The sequence below is a fragment of the Bombus terrestris genome, chromosome 15 (genome assembly GCF_910591885.1).
Source record: "Bombus terrestris chromosome 15, iyBomTerr1.2, whole genome shotgun sequence".
Classification (NCBI taxonomy): Eukaryota; Metazoa; Arthropoda; class Insecta; order Hymenoptera; family Apidae; genus Bombus; species Bombus terrestris.
In genome coordinates this window covers 8991668-9019656 of record NC_063283.1, presented here as the reverse complement: position 1 = coordinate 9019656, position 27989 = coordinate 8991668, and the positions used below count along the sequence as shown (strand labels likewise).

The following is a 27989-nucleotide window of genomic DNA, read 5'->3' as shown; positions in this document are numbered from 1 at the left end:
TTCCTTAAAGATGGAAAGCGTGCAATTCTTATACACTATCAACCAATGGAACCACCTCCATTTGGTATCATAAATTATTCTTTTATTATACATATTTTTCTAAATTTTAATCTGTATATATAATCAATATAAATATATATATATATAAAAAAGAGTCAGGAAGATGGAATCCACAATATGAGCGTGAAACTGAAGTAATACGTTGTTGTGTTACTGATGGTTCTACAGAACAACTTTCTGGCAAATGTGTTATAGTTTATAGATTGAAATCAGACATTGATTTTGAAACAAAGCATCTTCATGAAGTATGTTTTCAGTATGGTTGTGCAAAACTATTTTTGTATATTATAATGTATTCTCAATTTGAATTCTTGAACAGGAAGCATATTATGCATATGCAGAAGTTGACCCAGTATCTCGAAGTGCACTTGCAGCCATATCAGATTTAATTTTAAGGCTAAATTTACCAGCAATAATTGCTAATAAAGTATGGGGTGAATTGTCAAAATGTGAAACTGGTGACAAAGTTGTGAACAATTTTATTTGTGATTTTAGAGACTTTTGTGAATTTTTAAGCAGTAAGAAAGTACAACTCATAATCATTTAAAGTTATATCTATATCTATGCAATGAAACTACTATTTCTATATTTTGTTTAGTGACTAAAATAGATTTAGAAAATACAATAAAATTTTACACCGATTGGGAGGCCTATCATAAGTATTTAGAATTGCTAGAAAATAATAAACAAAGTCTTACTAACCCAGAAGCTATAGAAGCTATAGAAAATAATCTTAAATTATGGATGAAAAGTATGGAACGGGTAAAGTTTATGAGTGTAGCCTTTTATTTTAATCCACTAAAAAATTATATGTATTTGGATATACAGGCCATTGTTCAGAGTCAACAATTACGTAGAGAAACAGAAACAATGGGACCAAATGCAGAACTCAGCTACTGGAGAAGATTGCTAGCTCGTTTTTCATCAATTATTGAACACATTAAATCTCCATTTACCCAAAAATATATAGATTTTTTAAAAAAAATAAAATCGAAACATATAAAAGTATGTTTAATTATAAGATATCTCTTTTTATTTGAAGCTTAGAAATTAATTCAGAGTTGATATACAGAAATGGAAATTGTTGGAAAAACACGTTCAAATGATCCAAATTCTCGCACAAGATAATGTAAAATATTTGTATGCACTAGAAAAATTTACTCAACCTTTGTACAGGCTTGATCCAACAAAAATGGGAGAATATTTACCTCCTCTCATGTATGTTATACGAATGATATACGCTACTTCTCGATTCTTTAATAGCAGCCGAATGATCACAGCAGTTTTTGTGAAAGTACTATCGTAGAAACATAATAAAAATGAAAATGTGTATCTCCATATATTCTATAAAATTCCAACGATTTGATTATCAATTTTCCAGATGACGAATCAAATGATTTTAGCGTGCAAAGCATATTTAACAGAGGATGGCAAAATAAATGTTTGGAACGATGCTAAATCAGTCATGATATCCAAGATAAAGGCAAATATTAATTAAACAAAATTCTAAGTAAATCGATTTACTACAAAATCTTTTTATTATAGGATTGTATTAAACTGTGTGAAAAATACTATGAATATTACAACGAAATGTGCAAAGAGGTGAGAGAATCTGCCGATGAAAAACCTTTCGAAGTATCAGAAATGTATGTTTTCGGAAAATTTAATACCTTCAAAGCGAGAATAATAAAAGTCAGTGATAAAATATTTAAATTCTACTATATATTTTATTAAAATCCTATAATATAATCCTATCATCTTGAGCAAAATCAAAAAAAGTAAATTATATATATTTCAGATCATGGACGTTTTGCAAACAACTTTAACGTATCTAATTCTTTATAATTCTGCAATAGAGGGAATAGACGTATTCGCAAACAAATTCTCGAGTTTCTTTCAGGAAATTTCGTCCAAAGATTATGACCCATTAAATCATAGAAAACCATATTTTGATTCTGATTACGATAACTACAAGAAAAACGTGGCAGAGACAGAGATAGAATTAAGGAACTTCTTTTATAAAAGTGTATCGGAAACGCCAAACATAACTGAAGCTTTGAGAGTAGTGGCAAGGTATCATTTTATATAACATAACGTATCAAAATTGAAAATTTTCGTCTGATCTTATAATTATGAGACGAATGGTATATCCATGTCAATAGTGTCGGCAATATCTTTAATTTGATTTATGCTAATCATTAAGACAATGAAGTATGATAAAAAATTTATAATTTTTAATAAAAATACGAAAAAAAATTTCACATATTGTATTATAATCTAAGTTAGTGTTAATCGTTATTACATCACAAATATACGATTTGTATAGATTCCAAAAATTGAAGTTTAAGCATCTGAGAATCGACAGAAAGTATTTAGAACTTACAGGGTTGTTTCAAAAAGAAATCGAGGATGTACGAGATAGATACAACGAAGACAGATCGGATCCTCCGATACCACGAAACGTTCCACCTATTGCTGGTCGTATTTTATGGATTCGACAGCTTTTCAGACGTATCGAAAGCCCGATGGAAATATATAAAGAATGTAGAAGAGTAATTAGCCACGATCACATGCAGAGATGCATTAAAATTTACAATGCCTTGATCAGTGTCTTTATACACTATGAAATGATATATCATAAATCATGGTATGATTCTTCAGAAATTGTAAGTATAATCGTCGTATACGATAAGATGAATAAAATTATGATTAAATTACTAAATGTTTCAATCGATAGGTTCGATTGGCATTGGCTTCGCCCTTGATAATAAGACATCCAGATACGAATAAGTATCATTTGAACTTCGATTCGTACATCATAGAGGTGATACGCGAATCAGAACACATGGCTAGGTTTGATTTGGAAGTGCCAGATTTTATACAGATAATAACATTTTGTAAAGATAAAATCTCCTCGTCGTATGAAACTGTGAAACAGTTGGTTGATGAAAATAATACATTAAGGTACACTGCCTCGAATGAGAGGTACTCTGCTGACTATTAGGTCATCTAATCGTTATATTTCCATTATAAATTTTTAATGAAGCTTTAAATGGCTTATTTTTATATAACATTTTCTCTTTGATTATACCGATAAAATATACCGATAAAGTTTGGCTTTAAATCCTTAGCACTCTGTATAATAAATAGAAAATAAAAGCAGTGAAAAACATTTAATCTGTACTAGATATAGGAACATCTATATATATATAATAGGAAACGATCTTACATCCCAGATTTTTCTCCTACGTTTCAGACGAACAATACCAATATTGTTTTTGACTTTGATAAAAATCGTTCTCGTTAATCTCGAGATTGCCTTTCAACCTTGTCTATCGGTAATTACATGGACGTCTTTAAACATTGGCGAAGTATGTGACGAAATAAGGCACTCGCTTACGTCGGTGCAGATTTTTGTTAAAGAGATAAAAGATATGAAAGAAGCAAGGGTTGACGAAGTTTTCGAATCCATATCAGAAGCTGTTTTACTACAACTCGATGGACATGCAAAGACTCCTACGCAATTATTAGACGATAATATCGCCTATGGGCTTACAGTAGCGGCTGATTTGGAAATTAAATCATCAGCAGCAGAGAAAGCTGTTACGGCTATTATTAATAAGTTTATGGATTTTATAATCGACGAGACTGTTCAGGATGTTAAATATAATTGGATGGATCCGGATAAAATACAAAGGCATATCTCACAGACGAAATTGACAAAGGGAAAATACGAGCCAGGTGTCTATTTTTGATTAATTTTAATTATCTTATTACATAATTAATTCTTTAATACTTCCGTTGTATTCCGCTGCACATGTTGCAACAATTTAATTATCTTGCTGCTGGATTTTAATTGCAAGTAATTATTGTGTTTTTATTTGTGCATTTCGTCTAAAAGATTTAAGAAGAACAGGATAGCGAACATTGTGTTAAAATAAATATTAATTTAAGATGGAAAGTTTTCTGATAAAAAGATCTCATCTCTTAAGAGATTAAATACGATCTACATAATGTTACTGTAAAATTTTAGTACTACAGGCATGTAATCTGTGTAGAACGTAAAAAACGTCATATTAAGGGGTTAAACATCTTGTATGATTCGCAAGCATAATGATCCATATCTATCAACTAATCGCAGGTTTTGCCCCTATCGAGAGAACACGTAAAGTCCATATAAACAAGGTGCACAATGATTGCATGGAATTATTTGCTTATTTCCATAATAAGCTCGTAGAAGCCTTAGTAAAATGCACCAAGAATTCCCTCGAATTATTAAAGAGAAAAGTCACTAATATGAGGTTCATTCGATTGCATCTATAATTTGCCGATGAGATAACGTTACTAAAAAATGACCTGTGTTCTGTTTTTTATACCTACAGCCATCTGATAGAAGATAACGAATCGAATCAGAAATCACCGATACTTTTAACAACATTTGTCTTGCAAATACCAAACATCGTGATAGTACCCCCAATAGAAGAGTTGCAGTATTATTTTGGAAAATTAGTAATTAGCTTATTGGAGAATCACAAACGAATTACAGCATGGGGACAGCGTTATACTACTAGTCTAAAGTCTGGAAGCATCGTAACAAATTTCCAAGGTTTGTTTTTCGCGGAAGAAACGAAAATAGCAAATTGAAAACATCATTAACGATGATCGTGCTGGTATCATCATTTAACAAAGCTACATATTTGCTGTTACTTTCTTTATTTAATTTAATACTTCTTTATTGCTACAAACTCTTCGATGTTTATAATCGTATATACATTAATGACTTATTCATATAGGAGACATTGTAGATTCTGGGAAGAATTATTATCAGATCATATCAGATCACAAAGAGATAGTTCGTAGCGTAATGAGCCTGCAAGGTGCAATTTTCGCCATGAAGCAAGACGTCGATGAAATTGCCAATGTACTACTATTTTTCTTTTCATCCAATTTTAAATATACAAGCAAATCTCGGATAACATATGAGCTACATCCATATTAAATAACATGTTAAAACTTCGAGAAAATTCTCGGAAATTTCTGTATACCTGAAATTTGCACGTATCCTGAGTCTCGAATAACACATTTTAATATCATGAAATCGATTGATCAAGTTATCCGAGAGATGTCTGTATGTGTATGCATACAGCTGCAAAGGATGACACATGTGACTCAATTTGAGTTATTTAAATCACTTTTCGAGTAGATCTACTTGCAGTATTCCTACATATGGTCCGAAAATAGGGACAATATCGTTCAAAATTTCGTCGATTCCGAGCCCATCACTCAGGTGATCAAAGAAAAGTTCGTGGAGTATGACAATTTAGTCGCTGAAATTCAAAATCTGCCAAAGAAACACGTAGTTGGGCCTATAGAAATTAGCATGGGTAGTAATCTAATATCTTTTTCGTCATTTTTCTTGTTTAGCGACGAATAGATAGCGGACCTTTATGTATTTATGGGAAATTTGAATTTTTAGACAAACTGAAATTAGCATTCCTAGTGGAAGCACGCGCATGGAAGATGTCATTGGGACAGAAGTTATCTGCGACTTATAAAGAGAAATTAAAAAGGATCACCGAATATATAAATGAAAAGAATAAGGTGCTGGTCAGAGAAATAAAGGACCTGGAAGACGTGAGGATTGCAATGAAATGTTTGAGCGAGATACGAGACGATTTCATATCGTTGGATATAGAATTGATCTTGATCGAGGAAACGTATACGTTAATGGGGAGGTTCGACATTTCTATTTCGAAGGAGGAACAAGATATTGTGGACAGTTTACGGTACAATTTTACAAACATGTTGAACACGGTAATAATTTATGAAAAATTATCATTCATCGCATATCGTTCATGTTATTACGCGATAATATTTTAAATAGTGAATTGTTCGATACTATAAGGCGAAACAGGTACAAGCAAAGATATGCGAAATGCAAGAGCCATTGAAAAAGGAACTGACGGATGGTGTTGCCATATTTAAACAACAAGTGATTCAGTTTGATCTCGATTTTGAGCTGAATGGTCCTATGGTTGAGGGAATACCGGCTAAAGAAGCTAGTGATCGGTATTATTTATGAATAATAGATTATTGTAATTAGAACAGAATTATATCAAAGATCGATAGTTTTAGCGCTAAATAAATAAAAACGTAAATATCATTCCCGGTTCATAACTACTTTATTATACTTACTTGATTTTTCTAGGCTCATATTCTTTCAAGCTCTTCTCGAAGAGTTATGGGAGAAGTACGAAACTTACAGTAGCGGGGAAAGTTTATTCGGCATTGAAATAACAGACTACCCTGCTCTTCATCAAAGGAAGAGGGAAATTAATTTACTGCAGAAGTTATACTCCTTGTATTTGCAAGTGATACGAACGATCGACGGCTACTACGAGATACCTTGGTCAGACATCGATATCGAATCTATAATGACTGAATTAGCCGATTTTCAGAATAGGTCGCTACAAGTTTTACTATTTCTTGATATTTTGTTCATTGTTATGTAAGCACAGCACGTAATTTGACTTTACAATTTTATATTAGATGTCGGCGATTACCAAAGGCTATGAGAGACTGGCCAGCTTATATCGAGCTGAAGAAGAAGATCGACGACTTCAACGAGACTTGCCCATTGTTAGAGATGATGGCTAATAAAGCGATGCAAGAAAGACACTGGGAAAGAATGTCGAAGTTGTGCAAATACCACTTTGACGTTGAGTCGGAGACTTTTACTTTGGCTAGCGTGATGCAAGCACCTTTATTGAAGTACAAAGATGAAGTCGAGGTATGATTTCAATCGAAACACGTAATATCTATCTCTCCTAATTAATTATTACTTATTACGTATTACATGTATATTACAGAATTATTTATGTAACTAGGTCATTTCATAAATAGAAGATTTCTGAGAGCTATGTTTAAAGCAATACAATTGTTTATGATGAGAATTCTATTATATTATAAGAAATATTTAATAGGAAGATGATAGAATGATTTAATAAGACGATCCTTTTCGTAGGATATATGCATAAGTGCGGTGAAGGAGCAAGATATAGAGAGTAAACTGAATCAAATTATAGCAGAATGGGCTACCGTAGATCTACAGTTCTCCACGTTTAAGCAAAGAGGAGAATTACTGTTAAAAGGCTCAGAAACGATCGAGATAATATCTCAACTGGAAGATAGTTTAATGATCATCAGTTCACTCCTGGCAAATCGGTATTTAATCGATTGTTTAAATTAGACGAAAAAGTATTTAATCTCGAGTCAATAATATTACTATAATTTATATGATATAATTTAGATATAATGCGTATTTCAAAAAGGACATACAATTGTGGCAAAATAAGCTCAGCAACACCTCCGAAATCTTAGCAAAATGGTTGACTGTACAGAATTTATGGGCTTATTTAGAAGCGGTGTTCATTGGCGGAGATATATCGAAACAACTCCCAGCAGAGGCGAAACGTTTCAATGTAAATAATCAATTCATCTTTAAAAGCTATTATCGAAGAAAATCACGTCCATGCTATTATGTTTGAAATTTCACTCTAATACATTTTAGACATCGATCCTCTCTATTTTAGACATCAATAAAGTCAAGTCTGGACGATGGTATTAAAACAAAATTTACATTGGGTGATACTTCTTAAGGGTTAAATTCCAAAAATCAGAAAATCGTAAATTACATTTTAAATATTCTAGAATATCGATAAAGCTTGGGTGAAGATAATGTATCGAGCACGTGAAAACGTGAACGCAGTGGAAACATGCACAGGAGACGAAACAATGGGACAATTCTTGCCACATTTATTGGAACAGCTGGAATCGTGTCAGAAGTCTCTCAGCGGGTAACAAAACTGATTCAAACACCTCTATTATTAACTCAGCTTCGTTTCTAAAATCTTTTATGTTTCAATTACCATTCAGTTTCGATTGAAAAATCGACCTTTCTCGCATAATCTTTTTAGCATAAAATTCAGATGCCTGCACATTTTTTCCAAATTCAAGAAATTTTCTAACAACATAACAATACGATCTGGTTAAACATGGTCTAAAGAATGCAGCAGAGTTAACACGACTCAAATTAATTAAAGTAAAATAATATATGATACTTATACAGATACCTGGAAACAAAACGAAGCGTATTTCCAAGATTTTGCTTCATATCAGACCCCACCTTGTTGGAAATACTTGGTCAAGCAGCAGATTGCCATACCATACAGAAATATCTCGATGGTTTCTTCGACAACACAGCAAGAGTAACGAAACTGTCAGACTATTTTCTCTTCTTCTTACAATTAGATTCATAGACACAACTTAGATTTCCTCAATTACAGTTAGAGTTTCACGAAAAAGAGTATGAGAGGATTGTAGCTATGTATTCGCGCGAAGGCGAGAAGGTACTAATGGAGAAGGATGTTATATGTTCAGGGGGTGTAGAGAACTGGTTGAACACTTTGTTAGCGGTTCATCAATTCTCAGTTGGTAGTGTAATCTCCCAAGGACTGCAAGCTCTCACTTACGAAGAGTTTGACGTTATACAGTTGATAGACAATTCGATTTTACAAGTAAAATTTCGATTATTTGGATAATTTAACCCTTAAGAAATAGATGAGATTTTCCTTCCTGTTTTTCTCGATTGTAAATTATACTACATCTTAACAGGTAGGACTATTAGTCTTGCAAGTTTTATGGACTCGCAACTCTGAAATAGCTCTCAATACAGTAAGACGAGACAGAACCATAATGAAGCGAACGAATCAATGGTTCCTCGAATTATTAAACAGTCTCATTGAAGTGACTGTTAAGGATTTATCGAAATACGCGAGAGCAAAATACGAGGCTTTGATTACTATTCATGTGCATCAGAGGTGTGTCTATCATCGTGTCCCATATTACGAGAAAATTAAAACTATGATTGGAGTTTTCGAAGAAAATTAAGAATTTACTTTATAGTATTTTACGCCTTGCTCTTCTTTTCTATTATATTCTTTTGTATCGAAAATATTGAACATTAAAATATCATGAATAATATATTAGTGTACTGGTGAAACGAGCCAATAAATATCTTCATGAATTTTCCAGAGACATATTCGACGAAATGTGTCAGATGAGAGTTCGCAATGTGAACGACTTCGAGTGGTTGAAGCAGTGTAGATATTATTACGATACCGAAACAGAAGATGTTCCTATAAAAATCACAGACATAGATTTTGTTTATCAGAATGAGTTTCTAGGTTGTACTGATCGACTCGCCATTACGCCTCTTACCGACAGATGCTACATAACGTTAGCTCAAGCTGTAGGTAAGACTATCGTTAAAGTGCGGGTGAAGCAAGTCTCTTTAATTAATAACTATTTTCCTCAGTCGCAATTATACAAATACGAGTTTGAGGGTAAAATATTTTTAATAAGGGATATCGTCATTTTTAAATTATAGAAGAATACTTTTTCGAGTATGTCGAGTCTGTTCTAATTTTCAATTATTATCAATCATTTTTTAAACTTGATACACCAGGTATGAATTTTGGAGGTGCACCAGCGGGACCAGCTGGGACTGGCAAAACGGAAACCACAAAGGATATGGGGAAAGCCCTTGGAAAGTACGTGGTGGTATTTAATTGCTCGGACCAAATGGATTTCCGCGGTTTGGGCAGAATATTTAAAGGATTAGCCATGGCCGGAGCTTGGGGCTGCTTCGACGAGTTTAATCGCATCGATTTGCCGGTTCTATCCGTCGCTGCTCAGCAAATAGCGATCGTACTCACAACAAGAAGGGAAAGAAAAACAAGTTTCCTTTTTAGGTATTCAGTAATATCAATCAGATTATAGAGTTTCAAGGATACATACGTACAGGATAGTTTCTGTTTTAAATAATTTTATAATTTAAATTACTAAGGAAATATATGTATCATACAGTGACGGTGAAGTGTACAAATTAAACTACGAGTTTGGGATCTTCATTACTATGAATCCTGGCTACGCTGGTCGCCAAGAGTTGCCAGAAAATTTAAAGATACAATTTAGAAGCGTTGCTATGATGGTTCCCGATAGACAAGTATTATCACGTAAAAATAATACAGCTATAATATAAATGTTCGATATAAATTATTGCATTGATAATTATTCGTTCGTTTAGATTATTATGCGTGTAAAATTGGCAGCCTGTGGCTTTAAGGAGAACCTTCTACTAGCACGAAAATTTTTTACTTTGTACAAACTATGCGAAGAACAATTAAGCAAACAAGTGCATTATGATTTCGGTCTGAGAAACATTTTATCCTGTTTGCGAACTCTTGGTGCGCAGAAACGGGCGAATCCCACCGATTCTGAAGAGACTACCTTAATGAGAGTTTTAAGGTAAAATAAATCCATCAGTTACTGATACTGGAAAATGTTCCAATGGAAATCAAAGCTCTGGCCTTTATCATACAATAACAAAGTTCTATCTTCACCGCGATATTGCAGAGATATGAATCTATCAAAGTTGGTAGACGAAGACGAACCCTTGTTTATGTCTCTCATCGAAGATATGTTCCCAGGAATCAAACTCAGAGTTCAAACATACAAGGACCTGCAGAAAGCAATTGCAAATGCAACTGCCGCTCTTGGCATAATGAATCATGCAGAGTGGAATTTGAAAACAATTCAAGTAAACTTCGCAATTGAACATCCAGTTATTCGAAATAATAATACTCCTTATATCTCTAGTTATACGAAACGTCTTTGGTTCGTCACGGTTTGATGGTGCTCGGACCAACAGGATCCGGGAAAACCATGTGCATGTGGGCTCTTATGAAAGCTTTAACAGAAATGGGCATGCCCCATAAAGAAGTCAGAATGAATCCCAAAGTTAGCGTCTTCCCTTACACCGACCATAATTTTTATTACTAATCGACCAATCAATTTTTTCGTTAATGTCTAAATAAGATTCTGAATAAGCTACCCGTGCAACAGCGCATTACCATTGCACGTATTTTTGATAAATTCTACCACTATTCTAATCGATGAATTACATAATATACGTATATTAAGAAGCTGAAAAAGATCTTATAAAATAAAATAATCGAGAATATTCTGTGAACAATGCATTGGTGTGTTTAGTAAGTAATTTGCAGCAAACGAACTAAATTTGCTAACGAAACAATTTCCTTAGGCCATAACCGCGTCTCAGATGTTTGGTAGACTGGATGTAGCGACAAATGATTGGACAGATGGAATTTTCTCCACTATATGGAGAAGATCGACACAAACGAAGAAAACAGAAAATTTATGGATGGTCTTGGATGGCCCTGTGGATGCTGTATGGATTGAGAACTTAAATTCGGTGCTGGACGATAATAAGACATTGACTTTAGCGAATGGCGATCGTATAATTATGGCGTCGAACACTAAATTGGTCTTTGAGCCAGATAATGTCGATAATGCATCGCCAGCCACGATATCCCGCATGGGAATGGTGTTCATAAGCGCTTCTGTTCTAAAATGGACCCCCATTCTACAAGTAATTTCAAAACTACATATTTCTTACTATTTCTTGTACCTAAGCTTTTAACAGCTTTGTTGTTGATACATACTTTCGGCTGTGTTTTAAGATGTAACAGTATTCAATATTTTTTTGTTAATACTCAGGGGTGGTTCAAGACACAACCGCCTGCGCAAGTGGAAGTGTTGAATAATTTCTTTAATAAAATTTACAACGATGCTCATACCTTCGTTCAAACGAAGCTTCCGACAACAATGCATCTTTTGGAAGCTCTTTATATAAGGCAATGTATCGATCTATTGGATGGTTTGCTTGGTACAAATAAAGATACGGCTAGTACGTATTTTTTATCCATATACTATATCACTCATATCAGAGTAAGAACAATATTTGAATTTAATCAAAAGTTTAAAAGCAATAACCAATTAATAATTAAAAATGACACATTTTTATGGGATCGGTAGGTTAAAAATTCAAATTAAATATCTATTAAAAAGCATAGGAATAATATATTTAACCATTTACTACGTATGTATTATGCATATTATGTATATTACTATATTTATTGTTTTTTAATATTATTGTCTGCATTACATCGAATCTTTTTCTATCAGAACCTTCTTCGACTAATTTGTAATTCATAAATTAAGAAATCTGAAGATAAAATTAATAAGATAAGTTTGTCAACTAACAAACTGGTTCTGTAAAATTCGACAATTACATGTAATTGAAAAATCTATCGGACCGAAAACTTTTACACACCTTTGCGAATGTAGTTTATTATGTGAAGGGATTTAATTGAAATGTACGTGATTCAGAAACACTACCAGAGTATCACATCGAAAAGATATTCCTATTCTCGCTAATGTGGAGTCTGGGAGCGGTATTGGAATTAGACGAACGTAACGCATTGCAGGAGTTTCTACTTAATCATCAATCGAAATGTAATTGGCCAAAATGCAAGGTAGTACTATGCACATGGGATTAATTGATATGGAAACAAGCATAATTATACCGTGAAATAATGGTTATCGTAGGAAGATGAAACTATCTTTGAATATCTGGTGTCAGACGATGGCCAGTGGATTCATTGGTCCGAAAAGGTCCCAGAATTTATTTATCCTCCGGACGAAGTTTTAAAATATTACACTATTTTAGTCCCTAACATAGACAATGCAAGAACCTTATTTTTGATCGATATCATTGCAAAACAAGGAAAAGCAGTGCTGCTAATAGGTATCAATCATATCACTGTGATAGGTATCACACATATCACGCAAGCTTGCTTTTTAAGAGATTAGTAATTTATTAATCATTAACTATTAAACGACTCTACTAATCATAGGAGAGCAAGGAACGGCAAAAACAGTCATGATCAAAAGCTTCATGTCCCATTACGATCCAGAAGAACACCTGTTCAAATCTTTTAGTTTTTCTTCCGCATCAACCCCTAATATGGTTCAGGTAATTAACTCAAAATTCGGAAAATTAGTATAGACGATAAGTCATGAAGTAACGGAATACGATTCGTAGCGAGTGTTTGAAAGCTACGTTGAGAAAAGGGTGGGTACCACTTATGGACCACCAGGTGGTCGGAAAATGACCATTTTCATCGACGATATAAATATGCCTGAGATAAATGAATGGGGTGATCAAATTACAAACGAGATAGTTCGTCAACTGATGGAGTATAAAGGATTTTATTCCCTGGATAAGCCAGGTGATTTCTGCATTATACAGGATATTCAGTTGTTAGCAGCTATGATCCACCCTGGCGGCGGTAGAAACGATATTCCACCACGGCTCAAGAGACAATTCAATATTTTTAACTGTACATTACCATCCAACAAATCTATGGACACGATTTTCAGTAAGAACATATAATTAGCGAAATAATATATAAACAGATGCTCTAATTAAGCATTAAAACAGCTATTAATGAATCTCTATGTTCCATGCAAATCTTCTTCAAATTCTTGTAATAACTCGGTAATGTTTAATTATAATATGCAATATAAATGTAATAACGATAATGGCAAGGTTACATCGCGTAGATTACATCGACAAATTTAAATTACAAGACAGTTTATTTTTGATAGAAATGATACGACGCATTCAAAGACAAGAGATTTATAAATAACTTCTTTATTTGTAATTTTTGTTTCAATGCATCGTATCATTCCTATTAAAAATAAACGATACCACGTTTATAATTTACAAATACGTAGATTGACTAAACTGGGATTAATTAATTTCTCTTTATTAATTATTGATTCTGTAATTATCGAAGCTTTGGTTAGGGAATTACCAGATTAATAAATGTTTTGAAAAAATGTTTAGGAAGTATTGGACAAGGATATTTCTGCAATACTAGATTCGACGAGAATATTGTAAGCTTTCTGCCAAAATTAATACCTTTGACGAGAGTTCTATGGCAGCAGACTAAAAGTAAAATGTTACCAACGCCAGCGAAGTTCCACTATATTTTTAATTTAAGAGACTTGTCACGAATATGGGAAGGCATTCTCAGAATAGAAAGAGCTGAATGTGATTCTAGAAGTAGACTATTAAAACTTTGGGAACACGAATGTACTCGTGTGATTGCAGACCGGTTGGTTATCATACGAGTAAACCGAAAAGTCTTTTCAATAAATTACAGATATAATTATATTCTTTATTGCTATTAGATTTACGAATAACGAGGACACCCAGTGGTTTAAAAGTACATTAAGAAAAACTGCAGAGAAAATGTTGGGTTCTGATTTTAATTTCTATATACCAGTCGAAACATATTTCGTGAACTTTCTACGCGAACCGCCGGAACCTACTGGAGATGAACCGGAAGACTTTGTCTTCGAGGCGCCAAAGATTTACGAAGAGATTCCAAGGTTCAATTTTACTTAAAAAACTTAATTCACCAGTTCAGCTTACTCCAATAACACTAATCAAGGATTCGAATGTTAACGAAATAAAAACCTCTTTATAGTTATGAGGATGTGATTGCGAAAGTTCGACAAAACATGGATCAATTCAACGAATATATTCGGGGGATGCACCTGGATCTAGTATTCTTTCACGATGCTTTGGTGCATCTGATTCGAATATCGAGAATCCTGGGTGTCCCTCGAAGTAACGCGATGCTAGTAGGTGTTGGAGGATCAGGCAAACAGAGCCTGACTCGGCTAGCCTCTTTTATTGCTGGTTTTAGTTTCTATCAAATTACGTTAACCAGGTATGTAATCGCAGCAAAAGAATTTCTAAATGATTTTTAGACCAGAGTCCTCTTGTACAACTGAATTAATCAAACAAATTTACAGTCTATAAGTATAATTATAAGTATAATTTATAGACTACCAATTTAATTACTAATATTATTAATTGGTAAATTATTACCAATATTATTATATGAATCGTGGTATTTTTACTATCTCATCCTTGTCTATTATTCTTTTTGTCTAGGAGTTATAGTGTTACAAGCTTATTGGAGGATTTACGAAAAGTGTATAGTGCAGCTGGTGTAGGAAGCAAAGGACAAACGTTCATATTTACCGATAATGACATAAAGGAGGAAGCTTTTCTGGAGTATATTAATAATATCTTGAGCGTTGGTGAAGTTGCAAATCTATTTCCAGCAGATGAACTTGATGAGATTTTGACGACGGTGACGCCTATGATGAAGAAGGATGATCCAAGGCGACCACCCACTCCGGATAATCTTTACGATTATTTTCTGTCACGTGCGAGAGATCAGTTACATGTGACCTTGTGTTTTTCACCAGTGAGTGATTTAATCTGTAAATTCATGTAAAATATAATGAAATAGTAAAACTTATTAACTCTCTAACAATATAACAAAATGACAAAGAATTCAGAATGAACGAGTTAAAAGATAATTGTTTCGTTACTGTCAGGATCTCCTGTCTTTTCTGTTATCTGTTAAAGTTTTGTATCTAAAACTTTCAACTTTTTAGAAGAAATAGATATTAATAATTGTATTAGGTACAATAACGATTAAAATGTGAAATTTATTTTACTATTTTTGGATTACGCTATTAAAGGGTTAATTAAAGAAAGAATATCATTTGTGTGTTTGATAAAAGATGTATTCGTATATGAATTGCAGGTTGGTGAGAAGTTTAGATCACGAGCATTGAAATTCCCTGGTCTTATATCCGGTTGTACCATGAACTGGTTCTGGAGATGGCCAAAAGATGCTTTGTACGAAGTCAGTGATCATTTCTTAAAAAAATATAAAGTAATGTGTAGTGCAGAGGTAAAACAACAGTTGATAGAAGTTATGGGAGACATACACCATGATGTGAATGACGTTTGCATGCAATATTTCGATAGGTAATGTTACGTAAATTAATCTTAATTCATTTTCATATAGATATACATGATCCTTTTTCTGAACAGATTCCGAAGAGAAGTATACGTAACACCAAAATCATTCTTAACATTCCTAAGCGGATATAAAGTACTTTACAAACAACGTTTGGATAATATTAATATCCTCTCGTATCGTATGAGCAGTGGTTTAAGTAAGTTAATCGATGCTGCAGGCCAAGTCGATGAATTGCGTAAAGTTTTGGAGCAAAATCAACAAGAAATCGCTGAGAAGAACGTGCAAGTCGAAGCTGTTCGTATATTTTTATATTAATTATAAAACTTCAATAAAATTTAATAATAAAATTATTATTTTGTAGATTTTAGTTACTGTGAATGAAAAGAAGAGCGAAGCGGAAGCGGTGAAAGCACAAGTGCAGGTTTCTAAGGACGAAGCAGAAACTATCTTGAAAGTGATCGCGAAAGAAAAAGCGGTAGCAGAACAGAAATTGAAAGCTGCGGAGCCTGCTTTATTGGAAGCAGAGGCTGCCTTGCAAGTCGGTTCCTTTTATATAAATTTAAATTAATTAGACACTTTAGGTTTTAAATGACAATTTTGTGATATATTACAGACTATAAAAGCTGCTGACATTGCCACAGTAAGAAAACTAGGAAAACCACCATATTTAATTACTCTTATTATGGATTGCGTGTTAATATTGTTTGGAAGAAGATTGGAACCAGTTAAACCTGATTACGAACGACAATTTTTAACTCCTTCGTGGTCTGAAGCTTTAAAAGTATTTCCATCGTTATTCTATTATTCCATTATTTAATACACATAAATTCTTTATTACTTTACGTATTACAGGTGATGGCTGATACTAGATTTTTATACAATTTGCAAAATTTCCCAAAGGATAATATCAACGCCGAAACCGTCGACTTAATGCGACCATACTTAAATTATCATTTGTATACTTACGAAGCTGCGAAGCAAGCTTGCGGAAACGTTGCTGGTCTCATTCAGTGGACCATCTCGATGGTTACATTCTACGGAATAAATAAAGATGTTCTTCCACTAAAAGTACTTACTCCTTACTCACTTCTAATTCAAATCATTAAGACGAAAGAAACAAAATCTCTATAAAGAATTTTTAATTCACAGGCGAATTTGGCTGTGCAAGAAAGTAAATACGAGAAAGCGAATCGAAACTTAATGGAAGCTGAAAGTGTCTTGAGAGAGAAAGACGAAGATTTGAAAGTGGTACAACAAGAATTCGATGCTGTGATGGAAGAACGTCAAGTAATTTATACTTAAAATATATATACTGCAAGAACTCCTATGATTTATCTTTCCTTTTGATCTTCCCTTTTAGCACGTATATTTTTTCTATTTTCCCCCTCTTTTCTGTTTTTTCCTTCCTTTCTCATAATTTGTGTGTTTCTTAAATAAAATTTATCTCTTCAGAAAATAATCGATTTAGCAGAAATATGTCAAGCGAAGACAGACACAGCTACAGCAATGATCGAGGGACTTTCTGGCGAAAGAATAAGATGGACGGAGCAAATTGCTATCTTTAAATCGGAAATAGATCGTCTAGTCGGCGATGTATTGATTCTAATAGGTTTCTTATCATATTGCGGGCCCTTCAATCAAGAATTCAGGACTCTACTGCAGAGACAATGGTTTGATTTTATCCAGGCCCGAAAGATTCCGATTTCCCTCGTAATAAATATTACGGCTACTTTGACTGATACTGCTACTGTAAGTGGAAAATTAACTTAACATATGTTAGTTATAGAATGTCGTTAGAGTATGGTATCGATATTTTAAAGATTGGAGAGTGGAGTTTGCAAGGTCTTCCAACGGACGATTTGTCCATTCAGAATGGAATTATAGTAACGCAAGCAACCAGATATCCCCTCTTAATCGATCCTCAGCTACAAGGTAAAGCTTGGATCATGAAGAAAGAAGAAGAATTTCAATTGCAGGTGAAACTTTATTTTTCCATGTTAATCCTTTCACATTTGATTAATTAATTATTAAATTGTTCGAAAAATTCAATTTCGATGAATGTATGTATTTGATTTCGCTAAAATTCATCCTAATATTCATGCAGTATGCCTTCCCTACAAAAAAATCAAGAAAAATGTGTTTCTATTATCAGTAACTGACAAAGTGAATTTTTTTTCTAAAATACATGAATATCCTAATCTTGAAATGATTTGTATAATTTACTTATTGTAGAATGTTAATGCATTTTGATGTTTGATTTTAGGCAACGTTACTCACACATAAATATTTTAGAAATTATTTGGAAGATTGTGTTTCTCTGGGTCGTCCATTGTTAATCATCGACGTAGGAGAAGAGTTGGATCCTGTTTTGGACAATTTGCTGGAAAAGAACTTTATAAAGATAGGAACTTCTTTGAAGGTAAAGCACTTACATTCAAATTGTTTTAGAAATGGATATATATCGATAATTTTTATAGGTAAAGTTAGGCGATAAAGAAGTGGATATTCATAAGGATTTTAGACTTTACATTACTACGAAGTTACCCAATCCATCGTATACGCCAGAAATATTTGCACGTACTGCTATAATTGATTTTACTGTCACTATAAAAGGTAATTTTCAAATATAAATAATTAGATATAATATAATATAATGTACATATATTTATCAATTTTCTAAATAAATTTGCATATAAATTCGCAGGATTGGAAGATCAGTTATTAGGAAGAGTAATCCTAACAGAGAGAAAGGAACTTGAAAACGAAAAAACACAGTTGATAGCAAATGTAACTGCAAATAATAGAAAGATCAAAGAATTAGAAGCTAATCTTCTACAAAAATTGACGACCGTAGAAGTATGTATCTTATTTTACTTTACTTGTAAATGTTAATAACTGTATCATATTTTGTTCGTTTTCAGGGACCTTTGATAGAAGACGTAGAACTAATGTCTGTACTAAATATCACGAAACAAACAGCTGCCGAGATAAACGAACAGTTAAGCATTGCAAAGGATACAGAATTACGAATCGATTTAGCTCGAGAAGAATTTCGACCAGTAGCAACACGTGGCAGTGTTTTGTACTTTTTAATTTGCGATATGTCTTTGGTTAATTGCATGTATCAAACGTCGCTCGTTCAATTCTTAGAACGTTTCGACCTTTCTATGGAAAGGTATACGTATATAGTATAATTTAATTTAATTTAAAGAATATATCTATTTTTTCAAATATATCTTAATTTGTAAGGAATTATTAAAGTTGAATACAAAATTATTCGATCGATTTAGATCTGAGAAGAGTCCAGTTAATCAACGAAGAATCAATTTCATTATTGAATACCTCACATATGAAATCTTCAGGTACAAAGCAAGAGGTCTTTACGAAATTCATAAATACATGTTCATCTTATTGATGACGTTAAAAATTGATTTACAACGTGATGTTATTTCTCACGATGAGTTCCAGTATTTTATCAAAGGCGGTGCAGCCTTGGACTTAAACACTGTTGCACCAAAACCTTGCAAATGGATTACAGATGTTACTTGGTTAAATTTGATTGCACTTTCTGCCTTAAGACAATTTCAATACATTCCTTCTCAAGTACCAGCTTCTGAAAAGGTTTGGAAGCAATGGTTTGATAAACCTACTCCGGAGGAAGAAGTGATACCTGATGGTTATAACAGTTTAGATACTTTTCGACGTTTATTGTTAATTAGGTTGTCTTAATGATCATTCAATTTAGTTTCATGTATACAGATTAAAAAGTATCGTACGTAATGTATTTAATGAATTTTTAGGGCATGGTGTATTGATAGAACACTATCGCAATCAAGAAAATACATATCAACTTCATTAGGAGAAAGATATGCAGAGCCTGTAATTACTCTTTTGGATGTAATGCACGGTGAATCAAGACCAAATACTCCCATGATTTGCTTCTTGAGTATGGGTTCTGATCCTACACCCAGTATAGAACACCTCGCTAAAAAATTAGAGATTATGTGTAAAAGTATCTCAATGGGACAGGGACAAGAAGTTCATGCAAGAAAATTGATTCAAAGTGCAAGCACTGAAGTTAGTTTTTATGAAAAATTTAAGAGAGATTAATACAGGTATTAATGTGTGATGCATTAATATAGTAATTTATAGGGTTACTGGGCATTGTGTCAAAATTGTCACTTAGGTTTGGACTATATGCAAGAATTAGTTAACTTCATTTTGGAAATGGAGGAACCACATTCAAATTTTCGTATATGGATTACCACAGAACCACACAAGGACTTTCCAATATCTCTTTTGCAAATGTCCATAAAATACACTTATGAGCCTCCACAAGGTAAAGGAAGAATAATTCTCTAATTTCTTGTTTCTATATTTTCCTTCATCCTTCATGTTAGGTGTGAGAGCAGGTTTGCTTGCCACATATAGTGGAATGAGTCAAGAAATGTTAGATCAATGTGATGCTCCACAATATATACCAATTATATACACAGTATCGTTTTTACATACTATCGTGCAAGAGAGAAGAAAATTTGGACCTCTTGGTTGGAACATACCATATGAATTTAATCTATCAGATTGGCTGGCATCTTGCATGTTCATTAATAATCATTTGAGTGATTTTGATGTAAAACAAGGAATAAGTTGGCACACGATAAGGTAATACAAGAGAAACATTTCTTTTAAAAACAATTTTAAATGAAAACACAATTTTAGATACATGATAGGAGAAGTGCAGTATGGAGGTCGTGTTACAGATGATTATGACAAAAGGTTGTTGAACACATTTGCAAAATTATGGTTTTTAGATGCAATTTTTTCAGAGGACTTTGTATTCTACAAAGGATATCCTGTTTTAGTTTACAAACAAGTTACAGACTACCTGAAAGTAATTGATGAAATGAGTTCCATAGATCCACCACAAGTTTATGGTTTGCATCTTAATGCAAACATTACGTAAGAACATTTTCTCACAATATTCCAGCTGTATTGAAAGGAATTTATGAGAAATTTATAATACTGCAGATATCAAGGTAATACTACACAAGCTGTTTTAGATACTATAATATCTGTACAACCAAAGGAAGCAGGTGTAGGTGGTGGTGAATCTAGGGAAGTAATTGTATCTAGACAAGCAAAGGAAATGTTAAAGAAATTGCCACCAAGTTATGATCCATTTGAAGTAAAACAAAGGTATACCTCAATAATATTTCTAAATGATTGTTTCCATCAACTGATTCAGAGATATTACTTGACAGATTGCGAATATTGGGTGCCACTGCACCAATGACTATTTTCCTGAAACAAGAGATTGATAGAATACAAGTAGTTATTACATTAGTGGACGTTATTTTAAAAGATCTTTTACTTGCTATAGAAGGTGTTATTATAATGAGCGAGGTAATTTTTTTTATTAATTTCATATTAAACATTATAAATTCATCTCATGCAAATAATGTTTAGGAATTGAGAGATGCTCTTGATAATATATATGATGCTAGAGTACCAAAAGCATGGAGAGCAAAATCATGGGAATCTACCTCTCTTGGTTTTTGGTATACTGAACTACTGGACAGAAATAAACAATTTTCTTCTTGGTTGCACACTGACAGACCTGCCAAATTCTGGATGACTGGATTTTTCAATCCTCAAGGTACATAATAATTTACAAATGAAATTTAATTGCAAATAATTGAACTTTAATTACATAGGATTTCTAACTGCAATGAGGCAAGAAGTAACAAGAGCTCACAAAGGATGGGCATTGGATAATGTAACTTTACATAATGAAGTTTTACGGTATACAGCAGAAGAAATTAAAGTTGCACCTCAAGTATGTTAATCATTTTGTGAAATCATATACACATTAACAAATAACTGTTTTATGTACTAGGAGGGAGTTTACATATATGGACTATTTCTTGAAGGGGCTGGTTGGGATAGAAGGAATAATAGATTGTGTGAATCAGCAAATAAAGTTCTATATGTATTAATGCCTGTCATTCACATCTTTGCTTTATATAATATTCCCGATAAAGACCCAAAATTATATCAGGTAGATATATTTGTATCAAAACCTTTAAATTTATTAATTATCTTTTAATATTCACAGTGTCCAGTGTATAAAAAACCACAAAGAACCTATGTGCTATTAGTTACACCACTTTGGTTGCAAACAAGCAGACCACCAGAATTCTGGATCTTGCGTGGGGTAGCTCTATTATGTGATATAAAATAAAAGTATTTGCATCTCTTTTCTCAAATTAACATGCTTCAAGTGAATATATAATATGATGCAAATGATTCTATGAGATTTATGTGATGTTTGTTATTAGACAATACTTTTTATAATTATTTGATTTTAGAAACTACCAGAAACTATAAATAAGGAATCTAATGGAAAAATATAAATTCTATATACATTTCAGAATGATTTCAAATTTTAGCAGTATAATCATGATAGTTGTATCTCATTATAGTGGAAATAAAGTTTCAGAATGTTTTATATAACCCATACAATACATACATAAAAATTTTCTACAGTAAATGCACAAATATTTTGTTAAGCTATTGTAGGTACGATTAATACTTACATTTTACATTTGATCAAAGTCGTCTCACAATTATCATTGTTAAAAGAATTACCGCTGGGAATTTATACATGTCGAGTCTTGAAAACTCGTGGTGGCACCTCGTGTTCTAAATTTTCTGAAACGTGCGCGAGCGCGCGCGTAAATTGTGGATTTTCATTGATTTATTCGAGAAACTTCCATGAACAGTGTAACGAATAAAAATGTTGGAAACTTTCGAATCGTTGAAAATTTTCAAACTCAAAATGGCTAGTGAATTACCGTCACTTTAAATCGCAATGAAAGCAATCCTCGAGTTCGCTGGGTTTCAATATTTTTTTTCAATATTACATTAAACAATAAATTAACGATATAATGAGGCGCAATAAAATATCAAGAAAATTAATTGAAACAACAAAGCATAAAAGTAAAATAGTTATCAGTACTCGCGGCAGATGTTTACGACATTTCCCGCGCGGCGAGAACTAATATTACAATTGAAAGTTTGTTATTTGTTTTCACTAATACGTTTTACTTATTGTATTTTTAATATCGTGATTTTAATCTGTATTGCCAACAAGAAATAGTTTAAAACTAAATTTATTTGCAATCTGCATATGAATTTAAATTTTATTATTTTATTGTATTTGTAATTGTCGCCAATTATTGCTTTAGGAAACGATAACCAATTACATATTAATATATGTTATCAATCAAATGTAGATGGGTATATAAAATATAATTTATTTCTATAGTAAACATTTAATTATTTTTCATAAATATAAAATTAGTAAATGCATTAAAATTTTCTAATATTCCCCATTTATTTTGCATTTATTTAGTTTTATATTATTACAGATTCAAAATTATGTTGAACTGCGCATCCCTCATCTTTCCACCAATCACGTAGCATCTTTCATATTTGAAAATCTTGAAACAGTATTGTGTCAGACGTGTAATTAATATGACATAATGTGTGGTGGCCCGTTTGATTTATAATATAATCGTAAAATACCGTAGTTTTCTAAAAGTATTTCAATTTTATAACGTTTGTGTTGCAACTGTTCTGTTTGTTTCCGTTTTATTCAATGAAATTATGAGATACAAGCGGATATTCAAAAAGTGTTATGTACGATTATAAATGTTACATTCGTTCGCAATCGTTGTATGTGTGTACGATAGCATACGCGTTACGCGAGTGCGAAAAGGTGCTAATGAGAGAAATTTTTTCCGCGTGCATCCGATTGCATTCGTCGGTTTTCAAAGTATCATCGTGTAATCCGCTCGATATATCTCGTGTCTCTATCCACCCTCGTGCCTCCGTTAATAGCAGGCAATTTCGTGTTCCCTCGGCTAACCCGTGTAATTGAGCCAATGTGTGTTAATCAGGAGGCGCCTCATTTGCCACGGGGAATAGTCTGAATTGCTTTTGTTACCTGAAATATCTTGCTGTAGCGTACGGTTCGCGTATCGATTTTTAGAAATCCTGGCGTATTTGCAGGAAGGAAAAGAATCCCGAGAAACAAAAGACCAATTAAACAACGTTCCTTTCATCATAGAAATCATCGTTTCATCGTTTCTGGTGAGTTGATTTTGCCACGCTTTCTTATTTCAATCTATTTTATCATGTGTTTATACGGATATAGATGCTTTGATTTAAAGAAATTAAGAATATCCTAATTTTAGAAGTAGGATACTCGTATTCACGATTGTACTCATATCTAACAATTTCCATAATGGCGTATTTGTATATATATTATTCTAACACACAGGGATAAATTCAAATGCGCGAACCAATAGGTGTCGTTAGTTATTTCGCAAAAACTACGCTAGCTGTCGCCACTTTCAATATCTTGGTTAAAAGTACATATGTGGAAGGAAAAACATATTATATTTAATTCACCAGTAATTGTGATTTACGTTATCGAGTGCCAGAGGATGTAAAACTATTTGATAATAAAGAAGTAGTGAGGATTCCATCTATAATACGTATATGTTGGCGAGAGTAAAAATTGTTATTAAAATATAAATGATTAAATATTATTACAACATAAGTTAGTATTATCTATTCGTAAAATATGTGCTCTTCGTACGCAATATTATATCTTATTATTAATCATAATTTAATATCTAATTTAAAGGGAATAGAATACAGCATGTAAAAAATCGTCAAGAACATTTAACCGCGTTGTTTGATTATCGATCAACTTTATTAATTATTTTTCAAAATCAGAGAATACTATAAGTTATGACAATGCATTGAAATTAATTAAGACAAGGATAAAACTTTCAAACGATTTTGTCCGATTTATATACTAGTTTAGAGATATCTTTCAATAAATATATATTAAATGTTGTTAGTCATTGAAGATTGCACGAATGTCGTAAAACTCGTACGAGCTTAAGTTCGTATCTGAGCTCGAATAATCATATTTGAACATTGAACTTATTATCAAAGGAACCAAATCATACGACTTACCAATCGTAGCACGCATGATTGGATGAGTAGATCTCGTTGCCTTTGATTTGATTGCACGTGCTTCCTCGAATCCATGAACACGCTTTGATTCCTTGGCTTTGAGAGGACATGAAGAGTTAAATTCCATTCGTAGTCACTCAACAGTGCGGAAGACACTGTGTTAGCACTGATTTTATACGTAGTAGTTAAATGAAAGATGTATTTATTATTATTAATATAATTAATATAAGATTTATTATTTTATATCGATTTATACATTTTCTTAACCTAATTCTAAGCATATACCAATTATTTATGGTTACTCAACAATTATTTATTAAACATGTAAATTTCTTATGCTTTTACATACACTACTATGTAATATAAAATTACGTTAAAGTATTCAATGTCACGACTTTCGTTATTTTATTTAATAACGTCTGTATGCAATTTTGTATTTAATATATGGCAAAATTCCATTTATTTGAATCTGTCGCGAAACAAACACTTCATATAATAAGATCTTACTGATCTTCCTTATTAACATCACTATACTACTTCTAATATTGTTACTGCTATACTTAGCAAATCGCGGAGAGTTTAGGAAACATGGCGATTTTTTTTTAGGTTGGCATCTCTGAACGTGAGCTAACGAAACGAAATTTCATACAATCACGAATCATATCAATTCTATCCTCAGTGTGTGCCTTACGCATAGACATAGTCAGTATCTACATTTCCTGAAGCATTGTCGCTTATTAAATGTTCACGGAAACACATAGGAATTCCATTTGATGGAAATTGTGTACAAGTTGGTCGCAGCCTCGTCACACGCTAGCCAGGGAATATTAATTTTACTTACCTGGTGCGGTTTGCGTTACGTTGGTGACTCGAACGACGAACTTTAACTAACAGAACATGATTGATATTGTGTCGTAGAACAAGTCCAGGCCCGTAATCCTGGCTTACGGACCGCGGTTGCATTGTCGTCGCAACCGGTAACCGACGGAAGTACGCGTGTTAGCCTAAGACACGGTTGATTTTCAAATTAGACTTCCCGTAAGCGACGAACTCGAAATTGAATGGAAACATGTTGGAATACGAATTGGAATGGATGGGTTTGGCTAGATTATGCGCGGTCAATAGATCCGTATGCGAGTTGTGCCATACCGTGTTTTGAATCAATTAAATTCCCCGGATCCAATAATCCTCGTTGGTGTTTGTTCCTACGGTAATTCGTAATTCGTAATCTTCTTGTTCGAGATGATTGATACCTACATCGACGTCTAACGTCTAAGGAGAAATTTCAATTTTTCTTCTTCTTTAATCTACACGATTAAATAATATAGTCATTCGTGCGTTATCGATGTCGCGTGGATACAGCAGTTGTCCTTAACGAGTTTAACGATCTTTTATTTTCACAAAAAACTGGAGATTTCCTAATTTAAAGCGATTGCTTGTTTCGTTCGACGACATTCGCTGGACCCACCTTCTCCGGTTGCAAACATCTCCGGTAAATAAGTCGGGTAATGTCGGTGTCCGTGGCACTTTCTTCCGTCGCACTCGTATCTCGTTCGAGTCTTATCTTTTTCTCGGGCAGTCGTCTCGCGTGCGCCATAAATCTTGGCAAACTTACGTATGCGGGACGACCACTTTTCCGGTCGTTCTCTGTCTAGCGCACGAAGCTATCGTTCGAAACTTCCTCACACACACCAAATACAGCCGCCACGAACATTAGAAAGCGGCTCTCGGGCGAGTTCCGCACTCTGCTTCACGATATAGACATAGAACTTCTCGAATCCGATTCGAGAGAGGTTTCCAGTTTTCCGCTGGTACGTACACACGGCCAAACAGCGCTGGACAATAATCGTGGCGACCAAGCAGTGCAAACATCGTGCATGCATGCATAGGTCGCACAATGCATGCCACGAACAGTGGACTGGTTCGAATTCGTCGTCAGACGCGGATGTTCTACACTGGCTCGTCAAAGCAAATCCCAGAACTACGGTTAGAGATTCTAAATAGTTAAGCCGGCGTTGATCGAACTTGGGTATGGATGAACTCGATAACTCGCAACGGAGCTGCAGATTATGTCACGTGGACGGTCGGAGTATGCTTCAGACTCGGGTAAATAGATTGTTGGACCGCGTGCGTAAACGATTGCATTCCACGTTGTTGATACTGTTGTGGATTCTAATCCGCAAGTATACGGACACGATGTGGGCTCGCCTCGCTACAGGATATTTGCTTTAAGTTTCGAAACTTCGTGTTTAAGGATTCGAGGAATCGTTTTGTACAACGAAAGACGTCCGCAGACATAATGGTATTATTTATAGTATGCGTGGATAAGTTGGTTTCAATGGCTAGTACCTCGAGGATAGAGATCAATCAGCATGTTATTTGTATCTTTCATGGCAGAAAATTGAATTAGTTAGGTGTATATAGCGATGAGACGAGTTAATACTTTGTATAGTCAAATGTATTTAAACTTATTCGCAGCATAGAGTTAATCGTCGTTCGCTCGGTGTTGCTCGATATATGTATACAAGATAATGCTTACGTTCGCTCGATACTCATTCGCTATAAGAATGCTCGATACTGGTTGTTCTAAAGATCGTATTCGTTTATTTATACTGGTCGAGGGAGTAAGAAAGTTTAAATTCGACTTCGGTTGACGGTTGCACGTGGCGGCGATATTGTTTTGTCCGGAGTTTGTTTATCGTTACGTTTCGTGCGTTAAGACGGTGCCAATGTTCCGAGGCAAAACAATATAAGTCGCTCTCGATTCGCATCGTCCTCTGACTCATGTGCCGCTACAAGTTCGATACACAAAATTGTAAAGAATTACGAGCAACTTACGTTGTAATAATTTATTTAACTCGATACGCGATACGATAAAATGAAATTAATTCACCATACCTAACCTAGATCTAATAATTTACCTCTTCCAATCTCGAATCCTTTTCTACGCCCATCAAATTAACAAGCAGATACGATCTAGTCACAGTTGGTAAACTGTTTATTCATCCACTTAACTTCATCTCGAAAATTTGCAAAGCG

General features: G+C 33.6%; 1 protein-coding gene and 1 long non-coding RNA gene across 2 annotated transcripts; one reads left to right on the top strand and one right to left on the bottom strand.

The window, feature by feature from the left end:
* The first annotated feature begins 496 nt into the window (after positions 1–496).
* On the top strand, positions 497–23085 carry LOC100645894 (dynein axonemal heavy chain 8). Its single transcript, XM_048412554.1, has 62 exons — positions 497–578; positions 659–1065; positions 1133–1354; positions 1442–1543; positions 1606–1752; positions 1859–2133; positions 2387–2726; positions 2798–3024; positions 3317–3801; positions 4202–4361; positions 4443–4630; positions 4854–4981; positions 5264–5444; positions 5537–5874; positions 5966–6129; positions 6269–6523; positions 6610–6850; positions 7085–7284; positions 7370–7541; positions 7771–7916; positions 8189–8327; positions 8406–8636; positions 8734–8939; positions 9154–9374; positions 9587–9872; positions 9988–10126; positions 10208–10428; positions 10537–10720; positions 10780–10920; positions 11225–11572; positions 11701–11890; positions 12373–12518; positions 12592–12790; positions 12900–13018; positions 13088–13424; positions 13895–14165; positions 14242–14442; positions 14541–14786; positions 15014–15332; positions 15678–15904; positions 15971–16193; positions 16261–16437; positions 16513–16680; positions 16752–16967; positions 17049–17186; positions 17352–17648; positions 17720–17875; positions 18163–18318; positions 18377–18512; positions 18604–18755; positions 18821–19074; positions 19190–19618; positions 19700–19976; positions 20052–20238; positions 20300–20561; positions 20619–20858; positions 20928–21095; positions 21161–21302; positions 21366–21555; positions 21614–21735; positions 21796–21957; positions 22015–23085. Coding segments are annotated over exons 1-62 (13128 nt in total). The 5' UTR covers positions 497–577; the 3' UTR covers positions 22141–23085.
* On the bottom strand, positions 15220–27599 carry LOC110119934. Its single transcript, XR_007226506.1, has 4 exons — positions 25792–27599; positions 24951–25046; positions 16866–16933; positions 15220–15346 (listed from the first exon to the last, which is right to left on the bottom strand). It is a non-coding gene; the product is annotated as an uncharacterized LOC110119934 (long non-coding RNA).
* Positions 27600–27989: the final 390 nt, after the last annotated feature.

What these genes read in the sequence shown, in the direction of transcription:
- LOC100645894 (XM_048412554.1), top strand. An exon ending in TCAAAGCGAGAATAATAAAA is followed by an intron (nt 1,753 to 1,858) that starts GTCAGTGATAAA and finishes TATATATTTCAG; the next exon opens with ATCATGGACGTTTTGCAAAC. An exon ending in TTAGCCGATTTTCAGAATAG is followed by an intron (nt 6,524 to 6,609) that starts GTCGCTACAAGT and finishes ATTTTATATTAG; the next exon opens with ATGTCGGCGATTACCAAAGG.